General features: G+C 42.6%; 1 protein-coding gene across 2 annotated transcripts in view; it reads right to left on the bottom strand.

Annotated features, from left to right (window-relative positions):
• The window catches only part of LOC120539086 (bestrophin-3-like), a 57,364-nt gene that overhangs the window by 5,115 nt on the left and 29,145 nt on the right, over window positions 1-23,104 (bottom strand). For both annotated transcript variants that reach the window (XM_039768833.1, XM_039768834.1), the window contains 4 exons: window positions 21,363-21,596; window positions 10,095-10,249; window positions 6,100-6,177; window positions 216-368 (listed from right to left, as the gene is read on the bottom strand). In XM_039768833.1, coding sequence (XP_039624767.1) covers window positions 216-368; window positions 6,100-6,177; window positions 10,095-10,249; window positions 21,363-21,596 — 620 coding nt within the window. The remainder of the gene's footprint in view (window positions 1-215; window positions 369-6,099; window positions 6,178-10,094; window positions 10,250-21,362; window positions 21,597-23,104) is intronic.

Raw genomic sequence — 23,104 nt, 5'->3', positions numbered from 1 at the left:
ACTTTTGGCCTATTTCCATAAACAGGAAGTGGTACTTTACCTTTTATTCATGCAGCTGCAGATTCTTATTTATTCAACTTTACTTTTATAATAATTGTTCAATATATTAACTTAGACTGATCCAGCATTTAAAGTGCTACTTCAGTGATATGCATTTAGCGTTGGTCTTACTACTCACTTTGGGTGTCCAAGACCCCTAAGACAGTGGACCTTACCTTCAGCCATCCTGAATAAAAGAAGAACTGTAGGAGAGTGAACACAGGGATGTACAGGTCAAGATCATGGCCGGTGTAGCCTTCTTTGGGGTCCAGAAACTGACGGCCAATAAGACAGGCAAAGAAAAACGTGTAGACTGCGAGGGTCACGACCTGTGAACAAGACAAGGCTCAGAGTCAGAGCGGAGCAAAATTCCATAAATCCATACATCTTCCAAACCTGCTTCTCCAGAGGAGGACAGCAGGGTGGCAAGCAATGGGTGCAATGCAAATAACAAGCCGTGGAAATGGTGCCGGCCCATCGCAGGGTGGACACACACACACACACGGCTAGACTTTTCAGTTTCAAAAATGATGTAAATAACCTCACAGTGGGCAGCAGGGTAAAAGGATGATTTACAAAGACTTCATGATCTAAAAATGTCTTCTAATGAGGGTAACTCAGGAGACTTGAGGACATGTACTACTGTGACAGACTCAGAGAATTCAACCCGTTTAGTATGAGCAGAGGGCCCTCATCCAGGTATTTCAAATCCTCAACTGTATTGATATAGGAGATCCAGCAACATTCTTTTGACTTACAGGCGAACTCCATACTTGAGGACATCAGTGGAAGTTAAGAGGAAGTTCATTTTGGGACAGAAGCCAGGAAGCTCTTCTTCACGCAAAGAGCTGTGGAACTCTGAAACAAACTACTGAGACATGGAGTTGGAGAAGAAACCTCAACAATTTTGCAGAAGATATCAAGACAGCTTAGCTATTAGCTAAACAAACAGGCCTGAAGGACTGAATATTCAAGCAAAAGAAAGAAAGAAAAAAAAAACCTGATCTAAACCTGTTAAGTAGCTCTCTTGTTCGCTAACTGAGCAGAGGCAAGGTATACCCAGAGGACCCTGCATCTCTCTTGGATTTGTGTGAATAAACTGGTAATGCAAGTGGACTGTGATACTTAGCCTTCTTCTGGGTGTGGACCAGGTCTCCTCAGGCATCTGGGCACCTCCTGGCAGTGACCATGGGCGCCTATAGGGTTGAGCTTCTAAGCTCTGTTCCCGTGGTCCCCAAAGCCACCAGGGCGGTCACCCCGTAAGCCCTCCTCCGGTCCTCCTGGGCCCCACCCACTCGCCACAATACATACATACTGTATATATATATATATATATATATATATATTTATAGAGAGAGAGAGATAGTTGGCAGCATATTGTCCCACAATTGTTTAGTCAAAGCCATTGTTGCTACTTTATTAAATATCGCATTAGTTTTACAAGTTCCCTGAAAGTTTAAGAAACTCTTTAATAGCAAAATGTAATAACTGATATAAACAAATATTTTGTTATTCATTTATTCAGAACTTTGAAACATTTTATTTTATTTTTTTAGCTAAAACATGTACAGCTTTTGGTGTCATATTTCTGATTATTTAACACAATTAAAACTTGATTTTTTTATTTATTGACTTTGTTTAATGCTGTTAGGATTGACCAGATTTTTTTTTTTTTTCTGACTACGCAATCCATCTGTTGAGAAATTAAAAAATGTTGATGCTCCCTTTTGAACAATGTTCTATACTGAATGTTATTTCCCAATTGTTTTGTCCGAAAAATGTGTACCTCCTTTACATTGGCCAGTATTATCAACTGTACAGTTTTTGCATCAAGGGTTGTATTAGGGATATCTTTGAAAATGGAAATAATTTTTGCTTTACATCTTCAGACTGGGACTGGAACTGTCCGAGAGGTCTGTTGTATGTTTCCTGGAGACGGAACTTGACTGATTTAATAATATTGATGACACGTTATTAGCATTACAATTTCCTTATGATGAATGGGGGATATAATCTGTCTTAGAATGTACAGCATTGCAAATCTGTTATTGAGGCAATAAACTTGATGTGTTGATTCCAACTGAGTTGTTCCTGCCGTTAATTTCTTTTACAAGGATAAAACTAAACTGTTTAACAAACTACTCGTTGTTGCTTTCTTCAGCAGGGTGCAGACTCACAGCCCACTGCCTACTAATGTATTAATTATATGATAGATAGATAGATAGATAGATAGATAGATAGATAGATAGATAGATAGATAGATAGATAGATAGATAGATAGATAGATAGATAGATAGATAGATAGATAGATAGATTCTTTATTAATCCCAAGGGGAAATTTATAAGGCGTGAAGAGTTGCAACTTTAGATTGGGTGCTATAAAAACCTTCACAAATAATTATAAACCTGTGCAAATGATTACAACGTCTCAAATTCACAAATAACTGATTTGAAAACGTGCAAAGTGTGAAAGCAGTCAAAAATTCTTGACCAGTCTTACCGAGTGTACATATGATAAATAAAACCTGTGTAACTGATATTGAATTTTTTTTTTTAAGGAAATCACTGCACACTCGAGTCCAAAGGACTGGAAAATGTCAAATATCATCCCATTATATAATAAGGGTGACAGGGCAGATCAGAGAGTTTCCTGACCTATAGGCCAGTAAGCTTAACATGCATCACAGGAAAAATAATGGAAGGAATTATTAAGGATAAGATTGAGCAACGCATGGCAAGGACAGGAGTTATTCTGAACAGTCAGCATGGGTTCAGAAGAGGGAGGTCGTGTTTTACTAACATGATGGAATTCTATGAGGAGGCAACAAAAGGATACGATCAAAGTGGAGCTTATGATATTATTTATCTGGACTTTCAGAAAGCATTTGATAAGGTGCCACATGAGAGGTTTGGAGTTCAGGGTTATTTTTTTAAATGGGTGCAGAATTGGCTCAGACTCAAGAAGCAGAGGGTGATGGTGTGAGGAACCTCATCAGAACTGGCCGATGTTAAGAGTGGTGACCAGCAGGGGGCAGTGCTAGGGCCGCTGCTATTTTTAATATTTATAAATGATTTAGATAGGAATATAAGTAACAAAATGGTTAAGTTTGCAGATGATACCAAGAGAAGTGGATTAGCAGATAATTTAGAATCCGTTATATCATCACAGAAGGACTTGGGGAACAGACAGGCTTGGGCAGATTTGTGGACGATGAAGTTTAATGTCAGTAAATGTAAAGAATTACACATAGGAAGTAAAAATATCAGGTTTGAATACACAATGGGGGTCTGAACATTGAGAGTCCACCTTATTAGAAGGATTTAGGAGTCATAGTGGACTCTAAGCTATCAACTTCCCGACAGTGTTCAGAAGCCATTAAGAAGTCTAACAGACTGTCAGGTTATATAGCGCCTTGATGTGTGGAGTACAAGTCACAGGAGGTTCTGCTCAGTCTTTATAACACACTGGTGAAGCCTCATCTGGAGTCCTGGGTGAAGTTTGGGTCTCCAGACTACAAAAAGGACATAACAGCAGAAGAGAAGGTCCAGAGAAGAGCAATGAGGCTGATTGAGGGGCTACAGGGGATGAATTATGAGGAAAGATTAAAAGAGCTGAGCCTTTACAGGAGATGAAGAGGAGACCTGACTGAAGTGTTTAAAATTATGAAGGGAATTAGTCCAGTGGACTATTTTAAAATAAGTTCATCAAGAACACAGGGACACAGTTGGAAACTTCCATCCATTTATCCTTTTTTCAACTCACTGAATCCGAACACAGGGTCACGGGGGTCTGCGGGAGCCAATCCCAGCCAACAAAGGGCACAAGGCAGGAACCAATCCCGGGCAGGGTGCCAACCCACCACAGAACACACACCCACACACCAAGCACACACTAGGACCAATTTAGAATCACCAATCCACCTAACCTGCATGTCTTTGGACTGTGGGAGGAAACCCATGCAGACATGGGGAGAACATGCAAACTCCATGCAGGGAGGACCTGGAAAGCGAACCCGGGTCCCCTAACTGCGAGGCAGCAGCGCTACCACTGCGCCACCATGCCGCCCAGTTGGAAACTTGTTAAGGGTAAATTTCACACAACCATTAGGAAGTTTTTCTTTACACAAAGAACGATAGACACTTGGAATAATCGACCAAGTAGTGTGGTGGACAGTAAGACGTTAGGGACTTTCAAAACTCGACTTGATGTAAATAAGTGTACAGGACTAATGTATGAATTATCATTAAATAACTGTTTGAATGAACGTGAACTCATGATTTGTTAAACATCACATAATGATTGTTAATTATATTAATGGATACGAGTGCTGAGCTTTGTTGGGCTGGATGGCCTGTTCTCGTTTCAAGTGTTCTGATGTTCTAATTATTAATTATTATAAAGTGCTACTGATGTTCTAAATGTAGAGCTGACCACAGTTCTCTCAAGAGCTCTTTCGCCCGCGGCTGTGCAGTCGGCGTGTGTCAGGACGCTTTCTCGAGCAGTGGTAAAAGGACAGGAGCACCTGGGAGGGTGGACTGCATCGTTTAACCATTGAATCACTGCTGTGCTTTTTCGGCCCGAGCTGTGGGGTTTATTGCCCACCTAAGGTCCTCAGTGAGGAGGGTTTCCATAATTTTAAAATCGCAGACCTTCTCCAAATTATCCCATTGGATTTTAAGAGGGGATAAGTCATCACAATGTCGCCCGAAATCGCAGCAGGTTGTGTTCTGAGCACCATGCTGCTAATTTGCCGACTTTGCCATCCCTCTGGGCTTTCTCATTCCCATTTCAGATCAGCCTCACCAGTGTTCTGTCATCTGAATATCAAACAGTTATGAGCCTCACATGTGCAGTGACAAAAGGAGGGGACTTGGCACACAGCCTTGTGGGACCCCCAGTGTCGAGTAACAGGCAGAAAGAAGTGTGAGGGCCAAATCAGCAGAACAATTTACAACAAACTCATCATTTGCTTTACAAAAGCCAACATCTGTGTAGGTGATTAACACTGACATAAAGTGTATGTGGAGTTTACACCCTAGAAATCAAAGGATCTGCACTTGTGTTTCCGGAAGGCTGCCGGTTCAAATCCCCATTACTTCCAAAAGAGATCCTGCTGTGCTGGGCCCTTAACCTGAAATTGCTCCAGGGGGCGCTGTACAATAGCTGACCCTGCGCTCCGACCCCAAGGGGTATGTGAAAACTAACAAATTCCTAATACAAGAAACTGTATAAAGCAACAATAAAGCAATGGTACAGTATGCGGTTATGCCACACGTCTTATTAGACCTTCAGGTACAAACTTTGGGAAAGAGTACATCAGGTGAGCAGATTGGTGTTTTCAGTTCAGTCAAATGAAGTTCTGCATCATAGATTCAGAGCACTGGACATGTAAGTGACAAGTACACTGACATTATTAATGCTAGTGATGAGCCAGCGACTCGCACAAAAATTGACTGCCAGTTTGGCTATAATGTGAGGCAGCAGGAATGAGGATCTGAACCTCCAGCTCGTGGAAAAAAGTGTGTGTGTGTGTGGGGGTCTACAATTGTCTTTATTGAAGGAGTTTATGTGTCTCAGGGTCTGATGGGAGAGGGAACATGAGATCAACATGTAGACTGGAGCAGCGGCAGCTCTCCACAGTGGTGAAGCAGAAGTCGAGTCTAAACATGAGACTCCTAATTTCCTGGTGTACTCACACCTACAGTCATGAGCTGTAGGGAACGAGATCACACGTGCCAGCAACAGAAATGAGGTTTCTTATCAGGGTGGCTGGGCTGACACTCCATGTTGGGGTGAATCTGCGAGATCCTCAGAGTAGAGTTTCTACTCCCCCTCATCCATAAGGCACAGTTCAGGATAGAAGACCGTGAGGCAGACCTGGGACTCGCTGAGGGGGTTCATATCTCTCAGCTGGTCTGGACTGACCTGCTTGGCCTGCTGCCACTGCAGCCTTCACCAGATGAAGAGATGAACTGAGATGAGATCATTAGTATTTAAGTTTCTCTCGGCCTCCCTTAACCATTTAACACCCCAAGATGATAACATTTGCTAGACGTTACCTGTGTGTACACCAAAGGAATGCCAACCCAGTCGTAGCCAAACAACGTGGAACACCAGGTACGGAACTTGTTCATTTCCTGATGAAGGATAAAAAGAAATCATTAGAAGTGCTGGACAAGGAGAACGTCGACATTTGGTTTTGTGTTAACACTAAGGCAGCTTGTGCTTACGCCAAGCAAGTAAATTAAAATAATAAAAAAATGAACCACCAGACACAGTTGGCACTGTTATTTGGCTAAATGTCAAAATGTAAGGATTGGCGGTTCATTGGTGCTCTGTTATTTAATTACAATTCAGAGTTTCATTAATGCCTACGCATTACAAAAGTGAACCACCAGGCATTTGTGTTCTGTTATTTAATAAGATGTCAAGGCGTAAGGACACTGCAGGGCTCCATTTGTGCCAATCTCAACATTTTAATGGAGCCATATTACAACAAGTTTCATTTGGTTCCTGTAATTGTTATTGTAACCTTTCACTCCCACACACAGAACATCACTGAGCTTCCATAACAAACCATAAAACTGTCTCATGAAAATGCCTTCGCCTCCCATGTGCGCCATACGCGAGTCACAGTGCTAGCAAAACAAGCGAGGAGGCCTTCTGTTTGTCTTGATGGACAGCAGAGTGTGAAGCTCTTTGTGACGGCCCTGTGCTCACCACACCACACTGGGCACTGATGACCCTTCTAGTCCTGGCAGAGAAGCTCAAACAATGCAGTGGTGGGCATTAAAATCCTAGATGAACATTCTGGAAAAAGAACGAGAGGCTCCAGGAGTGCGGGTGGCAAATCCATCCGTCCGTATTTACAACTGCCCATCCAATTCTGGGTCATGACACGGGGAGGCTGAAGACATCAGGAAATTACGTAGCTTTGAGGAGAATGTCAAGAGACGATAGATAGATAGATAGATAGATAGATAGATAGATAGATAGATAGATAGATAGATAGATAGATAGATAGATAGATAGATAGATAGATAGATAGATAGATAGATAGATAGATAGATAGATAGATAGGCACAGGGGTGGCAGCATCATGCTATGAGGTCCTTCTCAGTGATAGAATTAATTTAACGATGAATGTAGAGACATCTGTAAAGAAAACCAGCTGCAGAGCGTATGGAAGCCCAGACCGTGTAGATGATTCAATGACACAAAGCATAGAACCAAGACAATGCTGGAGTGACGTTGGTACAAGTCTTTGACTGTCCTTGAGTAGATCATCTAAAGCCCAGACTTTAACCCCAAAGAAAGTGCAGAGAGACCTGAAGACGGCACTTTACAGATGTTTTCCATACAATCTAATGGATTCTCAGAGGATCTACCAGGAAGCATGGGATCAACTGCTCCAATCCTGCTCTTCAAAGCTTGTAGAGGGTTACATAAGAAGACACCTGCCAAAGGGGCTTCTACTAAAGTATTAAACTCAAGGTCTAAAAACTTTTAGGGATTAAAAAAATCAGTGATTTTAAATTTTCAAACCTTTCTGAAAACACGTATTCTGTTTGTCATCATGTGTTATCAAGTGGAGACTGATGTATCGATTTCAAATGAATCTGCAACACAACAAAGTGTGCAGAAAGTGAAGGGGTCTGAAGACTTTCTGAATCGACTGTATGACAAGCAGACACAAAGGAAACAATGAAACAATGCAGGATGCCTTTGACAATTACTCACTGCCTCCCCCTTGTCAGCTGTTCAGCCCAGAGGACAAGATGAGAATCCCACTGGCAAGTCTACGACAGAAATAACCACAAACCCAGACGAGTTCCAATAATAGCAGGAATAGTGACTCAGCTTGGTCGCCCATCACAAACAGGTTTTGTTTACTTCTAACGCACTGTATGTCACTGCTGACATGTCTAACACAACGTTCATCTTCTTCTTTTTGAATGCCCCACTTCACCGACTAGGTGGCATGTTTTGTAGGCCTAAATTAGTCAGCTAGAGGTGATTTTCCTTTTTTCCCCTATCACCCCATGTTCCCTCCATTCTCATCCCTCTTCCTTCACTCCACACACTCCTCGGCTCTCGACTGCTCCTCACTCCAAACTTTGCTTACCCCACCTTTTCTCCTCATCACCCAACCAAAGCAGATGGAGATCATTAAATTGACAGCCCCTTCACAAAGTACTCAGACCCTTCACTGTCATATTTTCTTAACGTGCAGCCTTGTAATAAAATCATTTCAATTCACTTTTCCCTCATCATATAATACTCAATACCCCACATTGACAAAGCAAAATCAGGATTTTAGGAACTTTTGGAAATACATCAAAAATAAAAATATAGCACATTAACACAAGTATTCAGACCCTTATTGTGACCCTTGAAATTTGGCTTATTTGCATCCCATTGTACTGATCATCATTGAGATGTTGCTACACCTCGTTTGGGGTCCACCTCTGGCCAGTTCAATTGACTGGCCCTGATTAGCAAAGCCACACATCTGTCTGTAGAAGGTCTCAAAGGTTAGTAAAAACAAAGCCATCAGGTCCAAGGAATTGTCTGCAGAGCTTAGAGACAGGATTGTGTCAAGACTCATATTTGGGGAAGGCCACAAAAACATTTCTGGAACATTGAAGGTTCCCAAAAACCTCAAATATTCTTAAACAGAAGAGATTTGGAACAACCACAATTTGGTAACCTCTTGTCCAAACTGAGCAAGTGGCCTTGGTAAGAGAGATGTCCAAGAACCCAATGGTAACCTGTGCGGAGATGAGAGAAAGTTCCAGAAGGACAACTTACCACTGATCTGGCCTTTATGGCAGAGACAAAAACCTCTCCTCAGTCAAAGATACGTGAAAGTCAGCTTGGAGTTTACACAAAGGCACCTTAAGGACTTTCCATCTGTGAAAAACAAGATTTTCTGGTCTGATGGAACTAAGATTAGCATTGTGTGTGAAGGAAAACATGCACCGTTCATTACCGGTACCATACGGTGAGCATGGTGGTGGCAGAATCATGCTGTGGGGTTTTTTTGGACTGGCATAGACTAGGAGACTAGTCAGGGTTGATGGGAAGAAGAATGGATCAAAGTATACAGATATGCTTAATGAAAACCTGCTCCAGAACACTTTGGGTTCCAACAAGACAATGACCTGAACCACAAAGCAAAGATAATACAGGAGTGACTTACTGACAGCTCAGCTACAGGGCCAGTTTACCAGTTGATGGATGAAAGTTTACCCCTTTGGAAATCTGATAACCTTGTTCTGATAGTCCAGTGATGTTTTGTGATGCACACGCCTTACTAGAGGTATAAAACAGACAAATCCAGGAAATGCTTGGCATGATAAACAAGGCACACAAAATCTCAAAATAACTACAGTCCTCAATGCTATTGCAAGGCACACAAGAGACTAAAAAAGCAAGGCTGCAGACTTACTGTACACACACAAAAAAAAAAACAAAAGTGGCGCCTGTGGAAATCTTGTACCAGAACAAACTTCTTAATGGGGGCGCCAGTCCAGTGGCACAGTGATCGTACGGACCAACGAGAGAAGAAGTCCTTTTAGGTTGTACTGCCACATCACACCACCATCTTAAATAGGATCTGTCAAATTACAGTGCATGCTGCAACACCATCAAGGCTCGTGACCACAAACTAACATCATTAACTCAAAAGCCACAGTTGCAAACAAAACACAGAGCACACAATATTTGTGGAGTAAAAAATAATTACAGTAAAAAATGTAAACAGAAATCATTTCTAATTGTCCAAAGCAAAGATCCATAACAACTACCACCATTAGAGTCACAAACAGGGATTCTCACATACACTTCAGCCACGACCATTGGACTGTCTGTTTCCCACACCTTAAACTTATCGATACACATAGAACTACACGAGTGACGTCACATGTCTTAGGGTGACGCAGCTTGACAAAGCTTTGTACTTTCCCTGCAGCCCTATGGTGGCTCACTGTGTGTCTGTCCGGTTCCATTTTGATTAAAGACTAGATTACGGCTCAGCCATCACCCTACTTACGCTCATAATATGTTGAAGATCTACGCTGTCTTGTATTCTTCCTTCTTTTCTCGCCTTAGAGGCCAGGTTTCCAAACCACACCACCGGAATCCAATACTTCAGATGAGGAGACTTCAGGTTTTCAAAAATCTTCCTTTCTTCCGGAGTCATGAATCCTGTTGGCACAGAATATTCAAACATGTATGGCATATGGGTTTATATAGGGTCCTTACCATCAGCCAATGGAACTCCTCCTTGAATTTGCTTATCAACACTTACACGTTGGCATTTTCTGGTGCCATTAGTGAGTCAACTACCTTATCATGGAATGCCTGTCTTTCTTACATGAAATAACGGCCCTATCTGGATTGGTTCTTGATGTTTCTATAATCAGGATAACCAGAAATTTACATGTACTGTATGCTCAATCGCAATTGGACACAGGATGGCCCTTCTAAGCGACTAATGTAAAGACTGTGGGACAAGTCAAGCACTTTTCAGAACTTAGGCGATGGTCGATTATACAGGGTGGGGCATAAAGGTCTCCCACATTTTGAAGAGGTATAAAAAATGAACGAAGCTCTCTAAAAACAAATTGTATATATTTCTGAAAAGTACATAAGAAACGGTTTTGTTTTAATGAGTTTTAAAAACCACATCCGACAAATGGCGGCTGTCATTGGCAATACATTGCTGAAGACGTTCCCGGATCATCTCAGGCGTCGATTTCCTGTCTGATCCTTTTCCTTCAAATCCTCAAGAGTATCCCCAAAGGAAAAAGTCACATGGGCTTAAATCTGCCCAATCTCCCCTTAAAGAGATCAAATGCCCAGGGATCATTTCCATCAACACTCCGAGCAAACGTCATGCTATGTGAGCCTGTTAAAACCTCACATGTTCTGTCTTAGGTGTGCCAGGCGATTTTCTTTTCAATGTGGACCCAGTTGCCCGAAGGTTAGAAATCCATAGCAAAATCGATTAAAAGCCAGAAGTCCACATGACCGTCATCATCGAATCCTTCCATCAGAAACCCTAAATACAAAGATGACTGTTTCATTTATGTTAGATAGAATGCCCAGAGGGGACTAGGTGGTCTCGTGGTCTGGAACCCCTGCTGATTTTATTTTTTCTCTCCAGCCGTCTGGAGTTTTTTTCTGTCCTCCCTGATCATCAGACCTTACTTTTATTCTATGTTAATTAGTGTTGTCTTATTCTAATTCTTACTTTGTCTTTTATTTCTTTTTTCTTTATGATGTAAAGCACTTTGAGCTCCATTATCTGTATGAAAATGTGCTATCGAAATAAATGTTGTTGTTGTTGTTGGCACAAATGCATTTCGACGGAGTGTGAAGTGTGTACGGGACACTCTCTGTGTCGCGGTCACAGAACGGTTGTTCTCATAATACGCTTGAACAACAAAGCCCCAATGTTCACCGGTCCAACTCATGATGTGGTGCTGAAAATGGTAGAGCCTAACCTACCGAATGAGACCCACCCCACACCTCTCTACCCGCACTACAGCCCGCATGTGAGAGATCTTTATGCCCCACCCTGTATCATCCATTAGTGACTGGCTGACCACATCGACATTTCCTCAAAGCAATAACCACAGCCGTTACATTTTACTTTTATGGGCCTCGTAAGAAAGTTTTCTACAGTGTTTTTTGCATCAGACATTGTGTGAGATTTCTGGGCAGCGCATCATGGTCCTTCCCTTCCCCGTTATAGTGGATGGAGGGGCAGAGTAGCTAAAGACTAATATGTTGACAGGGGTATTGGACAAGCAAGTCTGAGAGGTCGGAAGTCTATGGCACAGACCAGCGAGTAAAGCGGACTTTTGTCTTGTCATGATGGTGTCGTGTGCACATAGGGGCAGTTCTAGGTCTCTGGTGAAGGTAATTCTTTGCCACTCCTTGGGTTGGAGCTTTGCGATAATGCCTTTTGTTTCCTTCCCTCAGAAGACTCGAAGATTGATTGCTTTTCCATCACCAATGTTACTTCTGGCGTCTGTCCACCCCGACCCAACTCTTACTGCCGGAAATACACATAACCAGGAACTCTGCCATCTTTGAGTCAGTCAGAACCAGAGTCCTGTCTGAAAAGCCATTTCCTTAACGCTCTTATATATGCGTATTGTTTTTTTTTTTAGAATTTCAGTTTTACAAGGTTTGCCTACGGGGGCCTCAACTCTTCTTATTGTGTCTTCTTATTCTTACAATGGGTTATGAGATTTTGTTTTATAGATGTGGTTGACCGGGCTCAGAACATAGACTGTGGAAGCGGGGGAGCCCACCCCACCCAGGCCCAGTATACTTTAAAACTAATATTAGTGATGAGCCAGCAATTATTGCGAAATTGAATTTGTTTTCCTTTCATAAAAATAATTGCAAAACTGCCATTAAGCAACCAGTTACATTTGTACCATTGAGACAGGAAGAATGGCCTTTAATAAACACTATATAGACAAAAAGATTTGGGGTGCAACTCTTAATTGTTCAATTCAGGTGTTTCAATCAGAGCTATCACCACAGGTGTATAAAATCGAGCACTCAGCCATGCAGTCTAAATTTAGAAACATTTGTGAAACAAAATGGGTCATTCAGAAGAGCTCAGTGACTTCAAGCGTGGCACTGTCATAGGATGCCACCATTGCAATAAGATGGTGTGTGAAATTTATTAAAAACAGCAACTCAGCCACAAAGCGGAAGACCAGGTAAGGTCAGAGTGGCGTGGTGCGTAAACATTGCCAACACTCTATTGATGCCACAGCTGAAGAGTTCCAAATGTCCACTGGCATTAATGTAAGCACCGAGCCCTGACCTCAACCCCATTCAATACCTTTGGAATGACCTGGAACGGAGATTGCAAGCCAGGCCTCATCATCTAACATCAGTGCCTGACCTCATAAACACTCTACAGAATGTATGGGCATAAATTCCCACAGAAACGCTCCAAAATCTTGTGGAAAGCCTTCCAAGAAGAGTGGAAGTGGTTAGAGTTGCACAGGGGGGGACCAACTCCATATTAAAGTACAGTGGTACCTTGGTATACGTCCGCTTTGGAAAAAGTCCAGCTTGGTATACGTCCTGTTTGGACGCAAAACATTTTGCTTGGTATACGACCTTTGTTTGGAATACGACTCGCGTGAGAGAACACCGCATGTGCGCTACCCTCGTTTACCTCACTCGAGACAAAGCCACAACTCCCCACGAGCGCCAGTAAGCCAGTTGCTAGCATTCAGTGAACAACCCGCGCCATAACTCTCTGTGAATTTTCACGTGATTTTGGGTTTTTTCGCGTAAATTTGAATTGATTGTTGAAAAGTATGAAGGTGGCATGCCGAGAACGACGGTATCTACGATTGTGAAAAACAAAGACGTTATTAAAAGGTAAAGTGAGGTTACAATTTTCATTTATTTCATCTAATTGCTTTTGTATTTATGTATTTTAGTATTAAGCAGTGTTTAAATTATTTTATAAAACCCCATCAATGTAGAATATGCCAATAGCAATAGGATTTTTTTTTCATGGGAACGGATTAATCATTTTCCCTTTATTTTTTATGGGAAAAATTCTTTTGGTACAAGTTCAAGAGTCTGGAACGTATTAAGGACGTATACCAAGGTACCGCTGTATATGTGTTTGAATGCCTTGTCATTACAGTCCCTATTGGTATAATATGAGCAGGCGTCCCAATATAGTGTATATAAAACTTACTGACAATTTTCTTTAAGAAGCCGGAGTACCCTGAGGCTGAGATGGTCTTGTCTTGTCTAACACACAAAGTTTGAATGGGAAGAGTGCAAGATTATTAATGGCACCGCATGGCTGCAGCATTCGCAGGCTCCCAGTGCCAACGGCTTCTTGCTCTTTACATCGCACCATTAGGTAGCTGGCTATCCTTAAAATGACCACTCACTGGTGTCGCTCTAAAGACGGTCATTTTGCATTATGAAATGCTAGCTCACATTGTGGGTCACCGATTCCTGTCTAAGGCAACTTGTTAGTGACATTTGCACGCATTATAAGAAAAGGCTAAATATGTGCTAATGAGCTACGATGAAACAGAACAAAGTAGGATTTGTTTTCTATAATGCATCCCAAGCTTTCAACGGTACATGGGTAGAGTAATTATTTGTAATACATAACCATCTCTCTATCGCCTGTTTCTCCAAACCCCGCCTCACTAATGGTATTGGACATCGGTGATGGTTTGAAATGACGGTATGAATTTTTAATACAAAAGCAGAACCCCAACATAATCAGGGAATTCAAATAAAATGAACATGTCTGAATGCCATAGCATAAGAACATTACAAGAGCTTTATAACACTCTAGATGAGAACAGGGAATTCAGCCCAACAAGCCCACCAGTCCTATCCACCTAATTCTTCCAAAATAACATCAAGTCGAGTTTTGAAAGTCCCTAAAGACTTCCTGTCTACCACACTGCATGGTCACTTATTCCGTTGTTCTCTCTGTGTAAAGAAAAACTTCCTAATACATCGTGTCAGACACAAGCACCTAAAGGGCATGGCCAGGGCTCTACAGAGCTACGCACAGTGACTGCAGGGCTATAGCTGTCAGGATTGCTAACTCCTTCTCTCTTTTTAACTGTTGAACTTAAGACAGGTGGCTTAAAGACGGATGACGTCACTTTCTCCATGGCCTCAGATTCTCCGGTGTCACAGATATGCATCACCTGCCGGACTCATCAGAGGTAAGCACTATCATCCCGGGACACCAAGTGTCTCTGTTCTCACCCACAGCTCTGAGAAGCCCCTTTCAGGATGACTGACCCCTCACTGCTTCTGGTCCAGAAGCTATAAAAGCAAGGCACTCCTAGAAAGGAGCCATCTCATTCTGGAGATGACAAAGCTCCGACCCTGAAGCCTGAATGCTCTCCTGAGCTTTTAAATCACAGCCAAAGGCTTGATGCTGCTTTTGTTTCCTTGCCATGCCACTGAGTACCTGGGGTAGCCCAGCTGGCACTCCAACGTTCCCTCTTAACATCTGTCATACCCTCAAGCAATGACAACGCAGAAACAGAACTCACAAACCTGCATCTGAGACGGAAACTGAGCTTCTTTGCAGGAGCAACCTTTTTGACTGCCTGGCATTCTCCTCAGACTGCAACATGTCAACCATATTTGGTTTGATTATTTCTTTTGATCATTTTTTGTCTTTTGTTATGAAAATGGAAGTATCCCAACTTTCAAATAGTCTCCCTTGGCTCTGCTACAATTTTATTGACGTATTGAGATGTCACTGCCTCGAGAAGGGACCTTCCCTTTTCCAATTGCTGCATGTATTTTATAAAAGTAAACGTAAATCCTGCTAAAAACATTTTTATATACTCAAATTCCAAAATGGTGGTTTGAAACGTGACAGCAGTGCTAGCCAACTGAGCTTGATTCAACAGTTGGGATGTGACGGGGCTTCTTAGTATTTCGCTTTTAACATTTCATTGGTATTATTTGTGGCAAAAAGTCCAACTACACCCAGAGCCTTGAAATTCTGAGGCACGTGATCAGGTGACACACAGCAGAATATGGAGCTCGATCACGGCGCTCCTCTGCATACAACATTCATTGGGGCCTCACTTCATCAAGTTTAAGAGAACCAAGGCTCAGTAACTCAGAAGAAATATTTCAACTAACAGAAAAATGCAAGACAGAAGTGGGCCCTTCAGCTGACATACACGTCCATATATCTACAGTTAGGTCCAGAAATATTTAGACAGAGACAACGTTTTTCTCATTTTGGTTCTGTACTTTACCACAATGAATTTTAAATGAAACAACTCAGATGCAGTTGAAGTGCAGACTTTCAGCTTTAATTCAGTGATTTGAACAAAACGATTGCATAAAAATGTGAGGCAACTAAAGCATTTTTTTAACACAATCCCTTCATTTCAGGGGCTCAAAAGTAATTGGAAAAATTAAATAACTGGAAATCAAATGTTCATTTCTAAAACTTGAAAACCCTTTGCTGGCAATGCCAGCCTGAAGTCTTGAACTCCTGGACATCACCAGATGCTGGGTTTCCTCCTTTTTAATGCTCTGCCAGGCCTTTACTTTCAGTTGCTGTTTGTTTGTGGGCCTTTCTGTCCGAAGTTTAGTCTTCAACAAGTGAAATGCCTGCTCAGTTGGGTTAAGATCAGGTGACTGACTTGGCCATTCAAGAATTTTCCACTTCTTTGCTTTAATAAACTCCTGGGTTGCTTTGGCTGTATGTTTTGGGTCATTGTCCATCTGTATCATGAAACGCCGCCCAATCAATTTGACGTCATTTAGCTGGATTTGAGCAGACAGTATGTCTCTGAACACCTCAGAATTCATTCGGCTGCTTCTGTCCTGTGTCACATCATCAATAAACACGAGTGTCCCAGTGCCACTGGCAGCCATCACACTGCCTGACTCCACCGTGTTTTACAGATGATGTGCTATGCTTTGGATAATGAGCTGTTCCACGCCTTCTCCATACTTTTTCTTGCCATCATTCTGGTAGAGGTTGATCTTGGTTTCATCTGTCCAAAGAATGTTTTCCAGAACTGTGCTGGCTTTTTAGATGTTCTTTAGCAAAGTCCAATCTAGCCTTTCTATTCTTGAGGCTTATGAGTGGCTTGCACCTTGCAGTGCACCCTCTGTATTTACTTTCATGCAGTCTTCTCTTTATGGTAGACTTGGATATCGACACCACCAAGCCCTGGAGAGTGTTGTTCACTTGTGGCTGTTGTGAAGGGGTTTCTCTTCACCATGGAAATGATTCTGCGATCATCCACCACTGTTGTCTTCCGTGGACGTCCAGGTCTTTTTGCGTTGCTGAGTTCACCAGTGCTTGCTTTCTTTCTCAGGATGTACCAAACTGTAGATTTTGCCACTCGTAATATTGTAGCAATTTCTCGGATGGTTTTTTCTGTTTTCGCAGCTTAAATGATGGCTTCTTTCACCTGCATGGAGAGCTCCTTTGACTGCATGTTGTCTGTTCACAGCAAAATCTTCCACATGCAAGCACCACACCTCAGATCAACTCCAGGCCTTTTATCTGCTTAATTGATAAGACATAACAACGGACTTGAACACATCTGCCATGAAATAGCCTTTGAGTCGATTGTCCAGTTACTTTTGAGCCCTGAAATGAAGGGATTGTGTTCAAAAAATACTTTAGTTGCCTCACATTTTATGCAATCTTTTTGTTCAACCCACTGAATTAAAGCTGAAAGTCTGCACTTCAACTTCATCTGAGTTGTTTCATTTAAAATTCATTGTGGTGAAGTACAGAACCAAAGTTAGAAAAAAGTGGTCTCTGTCCAAATATTTATGGACCTAACTGTACAAGGTATATTACATATTTGAGATGACGATATGAACTTTTAATACACGAGCACAACCCCGACACAATAAAGGAATCCAAATAAAACGAACACGTCTGAACAGCATATCATAAGAAGGCATGCGTCATCCACTGGAGAAGTAATATTGACTAATGTAAGAACATTAGAAGAGCTTTATAACAATCCAGATGAGGACAGGGCATTCAGCCCAACAAAGCTCGGCAGTCCTATCCACCTAATTCTAATAAAGGACGCTAGAGGACAGCCCTCCTGCCGGGCATGCTGGGAGTTGGAGTTTGGCACAGCCCTTTTGGGTTCTGGGTCTGGACCGTCAGGGGGAGCTGTAGAACCCTACTTTGGGTTTCCGTCACACTTAGTAGTTCCAGTTGATCCTCATGAGCCACCTGGCACACTCCCAGGTGTAACATAAAACTCACTCCATTCGAGGAGCCAAGAGTCGAGAGGAAGAGGGACGAAGTGGAAGTGGAAAGGAGAGGAAAAGAAGGCAGAAGAGGCTGTGTATTTGGTGCTGTTTGTACTGAAGTGTTGTGGGGCGCGAGGGAAAAGCGCTTCGCCACTTGTAAATAAACGTGTGATGTACTGGAACTCGTGTCTCTGCCTGTCTGTGTCGGGGCGCTGCTGGTTTATATAAACACTCACAGCCAGCCAATCGACTTTTTCCATCTGGGGTTATAAATATAAGCAGTACTGGTGACGACTTCATGTTCCCTGCATTATGTTCCCTGCATTACGATGATGAATGTCTCCCTGCTTACATTTAATAAGTTACATAAAATTAGGAAGTGTACCACATTGGACCTGAAGCCCAGTTGCTGACAGTTCAGTCCTCACTGCTTACATATGTTATTTAGACTGAGTTTTGCTTAACATTTTGTGCGTTGGAGTTTTGGATTCACTTTTTGTCTCAGACCTCTGTTTGCATTCTTTAAAATTTCCTCTTCCTTTGATTGAATTCCTTCACCAACTCTGACATAGGGCAGCATGGTGGCGCAGTGGTAGCGCTGCTGCCTCGCAGAAAGGAGACCCAGGTTTGCTTCCCGGGTCCTCCCTGCGTGGAGTTTGCATGTTCTCCCTGTATCTGCGTGTGTTTCCTCTGAGTGCGCCGGTTTCCTCCCACAGGATCCCGCATTGGTGATCCTAAATTGTCCCTAGTGTGTGTGTGTGCCCTGCGGTGTGCTGGTGCCCTGCCCCACGTTTACTTCCTGCCTTGCGCCCTGTGTTGGCTGGGATTGGCTCCAGGAGATCCCCGTGACCCTGTAGTTAGGATATAGCAGGTTGGATAACGGATGGATGGACTCTGACATAATCACCACATTATCTTTGCACCATCTGCTGCGAAGGTGAAAAAACGTGGCACTCCAGCACACACAAAATGAAAAGTCCAAAAGATTTCCTGGACTTGTAACCAAGAGTAAGCAAGAACAGGCAGCTAAATCCAAAGCGCAACCCAACCTCTCAATCTAAGTAACTCACAAAAACTTCTTGAAATGAAAATCCAAAGAAGAAGGTAACTAAGACATGCCGAGATTTGCTTATTTAATCATCAGCTGTAACGCGTCACTAACTGAAATGCCAGGGCACCGCTGACTTTTCAGGTGCTGAACATTCAGATGATCAACAGAAAGCCACCAAGATCATTGATTATGAAACTTCTTCTTTCAGCTGCTTCCGTTAGTGGTTGCCACAGCGGATCATCTTGTGCCATATCTTTCTGTCCTTTGCATCTTGTTATGTCACCCCCATCACCTTCATGTCCTCTCTCACCACATCCATAAACCTTCTCTTAGGCCTTCCTCTTCTCCTCTTACCTGGCAGCTCTATCCTTAGCATCCTTATCCCAATATACCCCACATCTCTCCTCTGCACATGTCCACACCAAAGCAATCTTGCCTCTCTGACTTTGACTTCCAACCATCCAACTTGAACTGACCCTCTAATGTTCTCATTTCTAATCCTGTCCATCCTCGTCACACCCAATGCAAATCTTAGCATCTTTAACTCTGTCACCTCCCGCTCTGTCTCCTGTGCCACTGTCTCCAACCTATATAACATAGCTGGTCTCACTACCGTCCTTTAGACCTTCCCTTTCACTCTTGCTGATATCCGTCTGTCACAAATCACTCCTGACACTCTTCTCCACCCATTCCACCCTGCCTGCTCTCTCTTCTTTACTTCTCTTCCACAATCCCCATTACTCTGTACTGTTGATCCCAAGTATTTAAACTCATCCACCTTCGCCAACTCTACTCCCTCATCCTCACCATTCCACTGACCTCCCTCTCATTCACACACATGTTTTCTGTCTTGGTGGTCCTACTGACCTTCATTCCTCTCCTCTCATATCTCCACCTCTCCAGGGTCTCCTCAACCTGATCCCTACTCTCGCTACAGATCACAATGTCATCAGCAAACATCATAGTCCACAGGGACTCCTGTCTAATCTCATTTGTCAACCTGTCCATCACCATTGCAAATAAGAAAGGGCTCAGAGCCGATCCCTGATGTAATCCCACCTCCAACTTGAATGCATCCATCACTCCTACTGCAGACCTCGTACATATCCTGTACAACTCTTACATATGTCTCTGCCACTCCTGACTTCCTCATATAATACCACAGCTCCTCTCTTGTCACCTTGTCGTATGCTTTCTCCAGGTCCACAAAGACACAATGCACCTCCTTCTGGCCTTCTCTAAACTTCTCCATCAACATCCCCAGAGCGAACATCACATCTGCGGTGCTCTTTCTTGGCATGAAACCATCCTGCTGCTCACCAGTCATCACCTCACTTCTTAACTGAGCTTCCACTGCTCTTTCCCATAACTTCATACTGTGGCTCATCAATCTTAGGGTGGAGTGGTGGCTCTGAGGCTAGGGACCTGCAGTGGCAAATGGAAGGTTGCCGGTTCAAATCCCATAAATGCCAAAAGGGACTCTGCTCTGTTGGGCCCTTGAGCAAGGCCCTTACCCTGCAATTGCTGAGCGCTTTGAGCAGTGAGAAAAGTGCTATATAAATGCAAAGAATTATTATCCCCCTGTAGTATAGCAAAAAATGATAATAAACAACGATAAAAGTTTATCAAAATTAAATCGTAAATTAAAAGTCAAATACTAACAAAAATGATGACACATTTTACGTATACTGTCACTATCCCTTGTAAAGAAGTGTCAGCTTAGTGAGGATCAGACTGCGCAAATAAAGTCAGCAGGTGCTGTGATTATTCGTGATGGATTGTAAAGAACAGGTTGGTCACTTTTATTATTTTTCATTAATTTTTGACATTTGTGTTACTTTTTAATATCATGCTGGTGACATCATTGTGGCACCATCTTCAGCTCCGTGTCCTTTGTGGGTGCGATTGTTGCCAGTCATGTGATTATTAATGGAAATGTCACATGATGCCATAACTGCTGACTATTTAAGATGGCGTCGCAGCAGTCCAGGCATCTTACCTTTAGGATAAATTCAAAGAGAAGTTTGCTCTGGTGCCTCAGGTTTTCTTTTGGTTAGCGATGTTCTCCTGTCAGCTGGGCTCTTGAACTTAACTCTGACTCCTTGCCATTTAGCTGATTTTGATAATATTCTGTTTATTTGGTTAACAAATACCTGCTCATTGTGTCACTCAAATTAGCATTTCCCTTAATTATTAAGGCACCTCTTATTGGTAACTAAAAAGGTTGTAATATGCAAGCTTTCGAGGCAACTCAGGCCCCTACTTACATCTTACCTGAAATTTTCATATTATAATCTTTGGAGTCATTTTGCTTGACTTCCATCTAAGAAATCCAAAGTCCTGTCTTTCTCGATCCAACCTGCCTCAGGCTGCTAGTCAATCAGATCACCACAGCTGACCTCTTTGCACAAACCCCATACCGTACACCATCATGACATCTCCCCCTAAAACCAGAAGAAGTGTGTGAAGAACGGGCACCTGCTTCCACAACATGGTCCATGGTCGGGAAACGTTTGCAAACGGCCGTGCTGACAGAACGAAAGATGAGCAGAGAGGTCAGGTTCACGTAGCGCATCAGGGTCCGGCGCAGTAAGCGTCCTTGTTCGTCTCCGCCTTGCACAGTACTGGAGATCAAGAGCATGAGGCGGTCCGGCCAAGGCAGGTTCACAAACTGATTCCACCAGCGGTTCACCACTAGGGTGACGTAGAAACCTGTGAAGAGAGAGCAAGGAAAAAAGGCAACACGTGCTGTACAAACCACCATGGGCTCTGGACAAGTAAGAACCTGAGCTCAGTGCATGAAGCCAACCAGCCAGTGATTATATCAAATAAAACTCAAAGTGAAGCTCGATCAACTGCCAAAGTGAAGAAGAGGAAGCAGCAAAGAGGACTTCACAACTTCTAACTGCCCTGTCTTGATGTCATGTCCAGTGTCACCTAAACATAACTTTGGTGGGCTACTGTAACGTTTAGTAGGCTACTGACGTAGAGGAGTAAGACGAATAACCAGGAAGGCTTCCCCCCTTATCCTCTGATAGCCGTGTTTACACCCAATGCCTAATGCAATTCTGTTAAATTTGTAGGATGTCCAGGTTATTCCACCCATCTGGTATTCATCACAGATTCACAAACCAACGCCAATTAGATTACAATTTAATTACGAGGACTTTGGGCTGAAGGCCGATCTCAAGCCCTGTTTTGGAGCCCTAAAGAAGTGGGGAACTTGTAGCAGGGTCGCTAATTTGGTTTTGTGGCAAGTAAGCTTCTTGAAGGTTATGCTCATGTGTAGAAGTGCTTGTTGTGTGTCAGCAGCACAAAGTCATTTTTCTGAGAAAAAAGTATAGAGGTCCTGTGTAACCTGATTGGAGGATGAAATTGTAAAACGAGGATATGGGATGGAGGAGAGACAGATTCACAACTACAGTGTCATCTTCCTGTGAGGTGTGTCAGGCATTGAGAAGCAGTAACAGAATGGGAGGAGGAAACACTTGTACGAGAAGATGAGTGGACTGTTATGGGCAGAGTGGACACTACCTCGTGATTGAGGTGAGAGTTTAAATAACAAAGTTATGAGACAGAATCTCCAGGAGTCACTGCGAGTAAAAGAAAAGGAGCCCGAAATAATAACACGAGACAAGAACTGAAGTCAGGCCAGGGAGGGTCAAAAGATACACGAGCGAACAAAATAGAAAGTCAAAAGGGAGATCAAAAACCTGAAACGGAAATTCACCCTCAACGTCCTTGACAAGCAAACTAAATACTGCTGAACATTTTGAGTTTAATCCAACCAAAGGAGAACGCTACATGGAGTCATTGCCATATTTATAGTGGAATTTGTGCTAACTTCACCAATGCATCTATCGCAGTCACATGATGAGACTCTGTGTCACGTAAACAAATGGCACAAAAATGAAGTCAATCATAAAATAAAATGTGTAATACTACAATCAACTGGCCCGGTTCAAGCTCAGAGAAAGTAACGAAGGAACTGACTATCAAAATGTTGAAAAACTGCAAAACAAAACTTCCAGTCAAAGTGGCAAACGCTTCATGACTGGCAACTTTTGTTCATTTTTGTTTCATTTCCTGTGATCACTTCAGTTGATTTTTGCGTTCATTTTGTTTTTTCAGAAATTTCAAATTTTTTTCTCTTTTTTTTCCATTAAAAATTGTTAATTTTTCACGTTATTATGTGATGTTATTCTGTCTTTTTTTCAGTC

Source organism: Polypterus senegalus, chromosome 11 (assembly GCF_016835505.1).
Source record: "Polypterus senegalus isolate Bchr_013 chromosome 11, ASM1683550v1, whole genome shotgun sequence".
NCBI lineage: Eukaryota > Metazoa > Chordata > Cladistia > Polypteriformes > Polypteridae > Polypterus > Polypterus senegalus.
The sequence above is the reverse complement of the archived record's forward strand: the minus strand, read 5'-3'. Positions and strand labels throughout refer to the sequence as shown.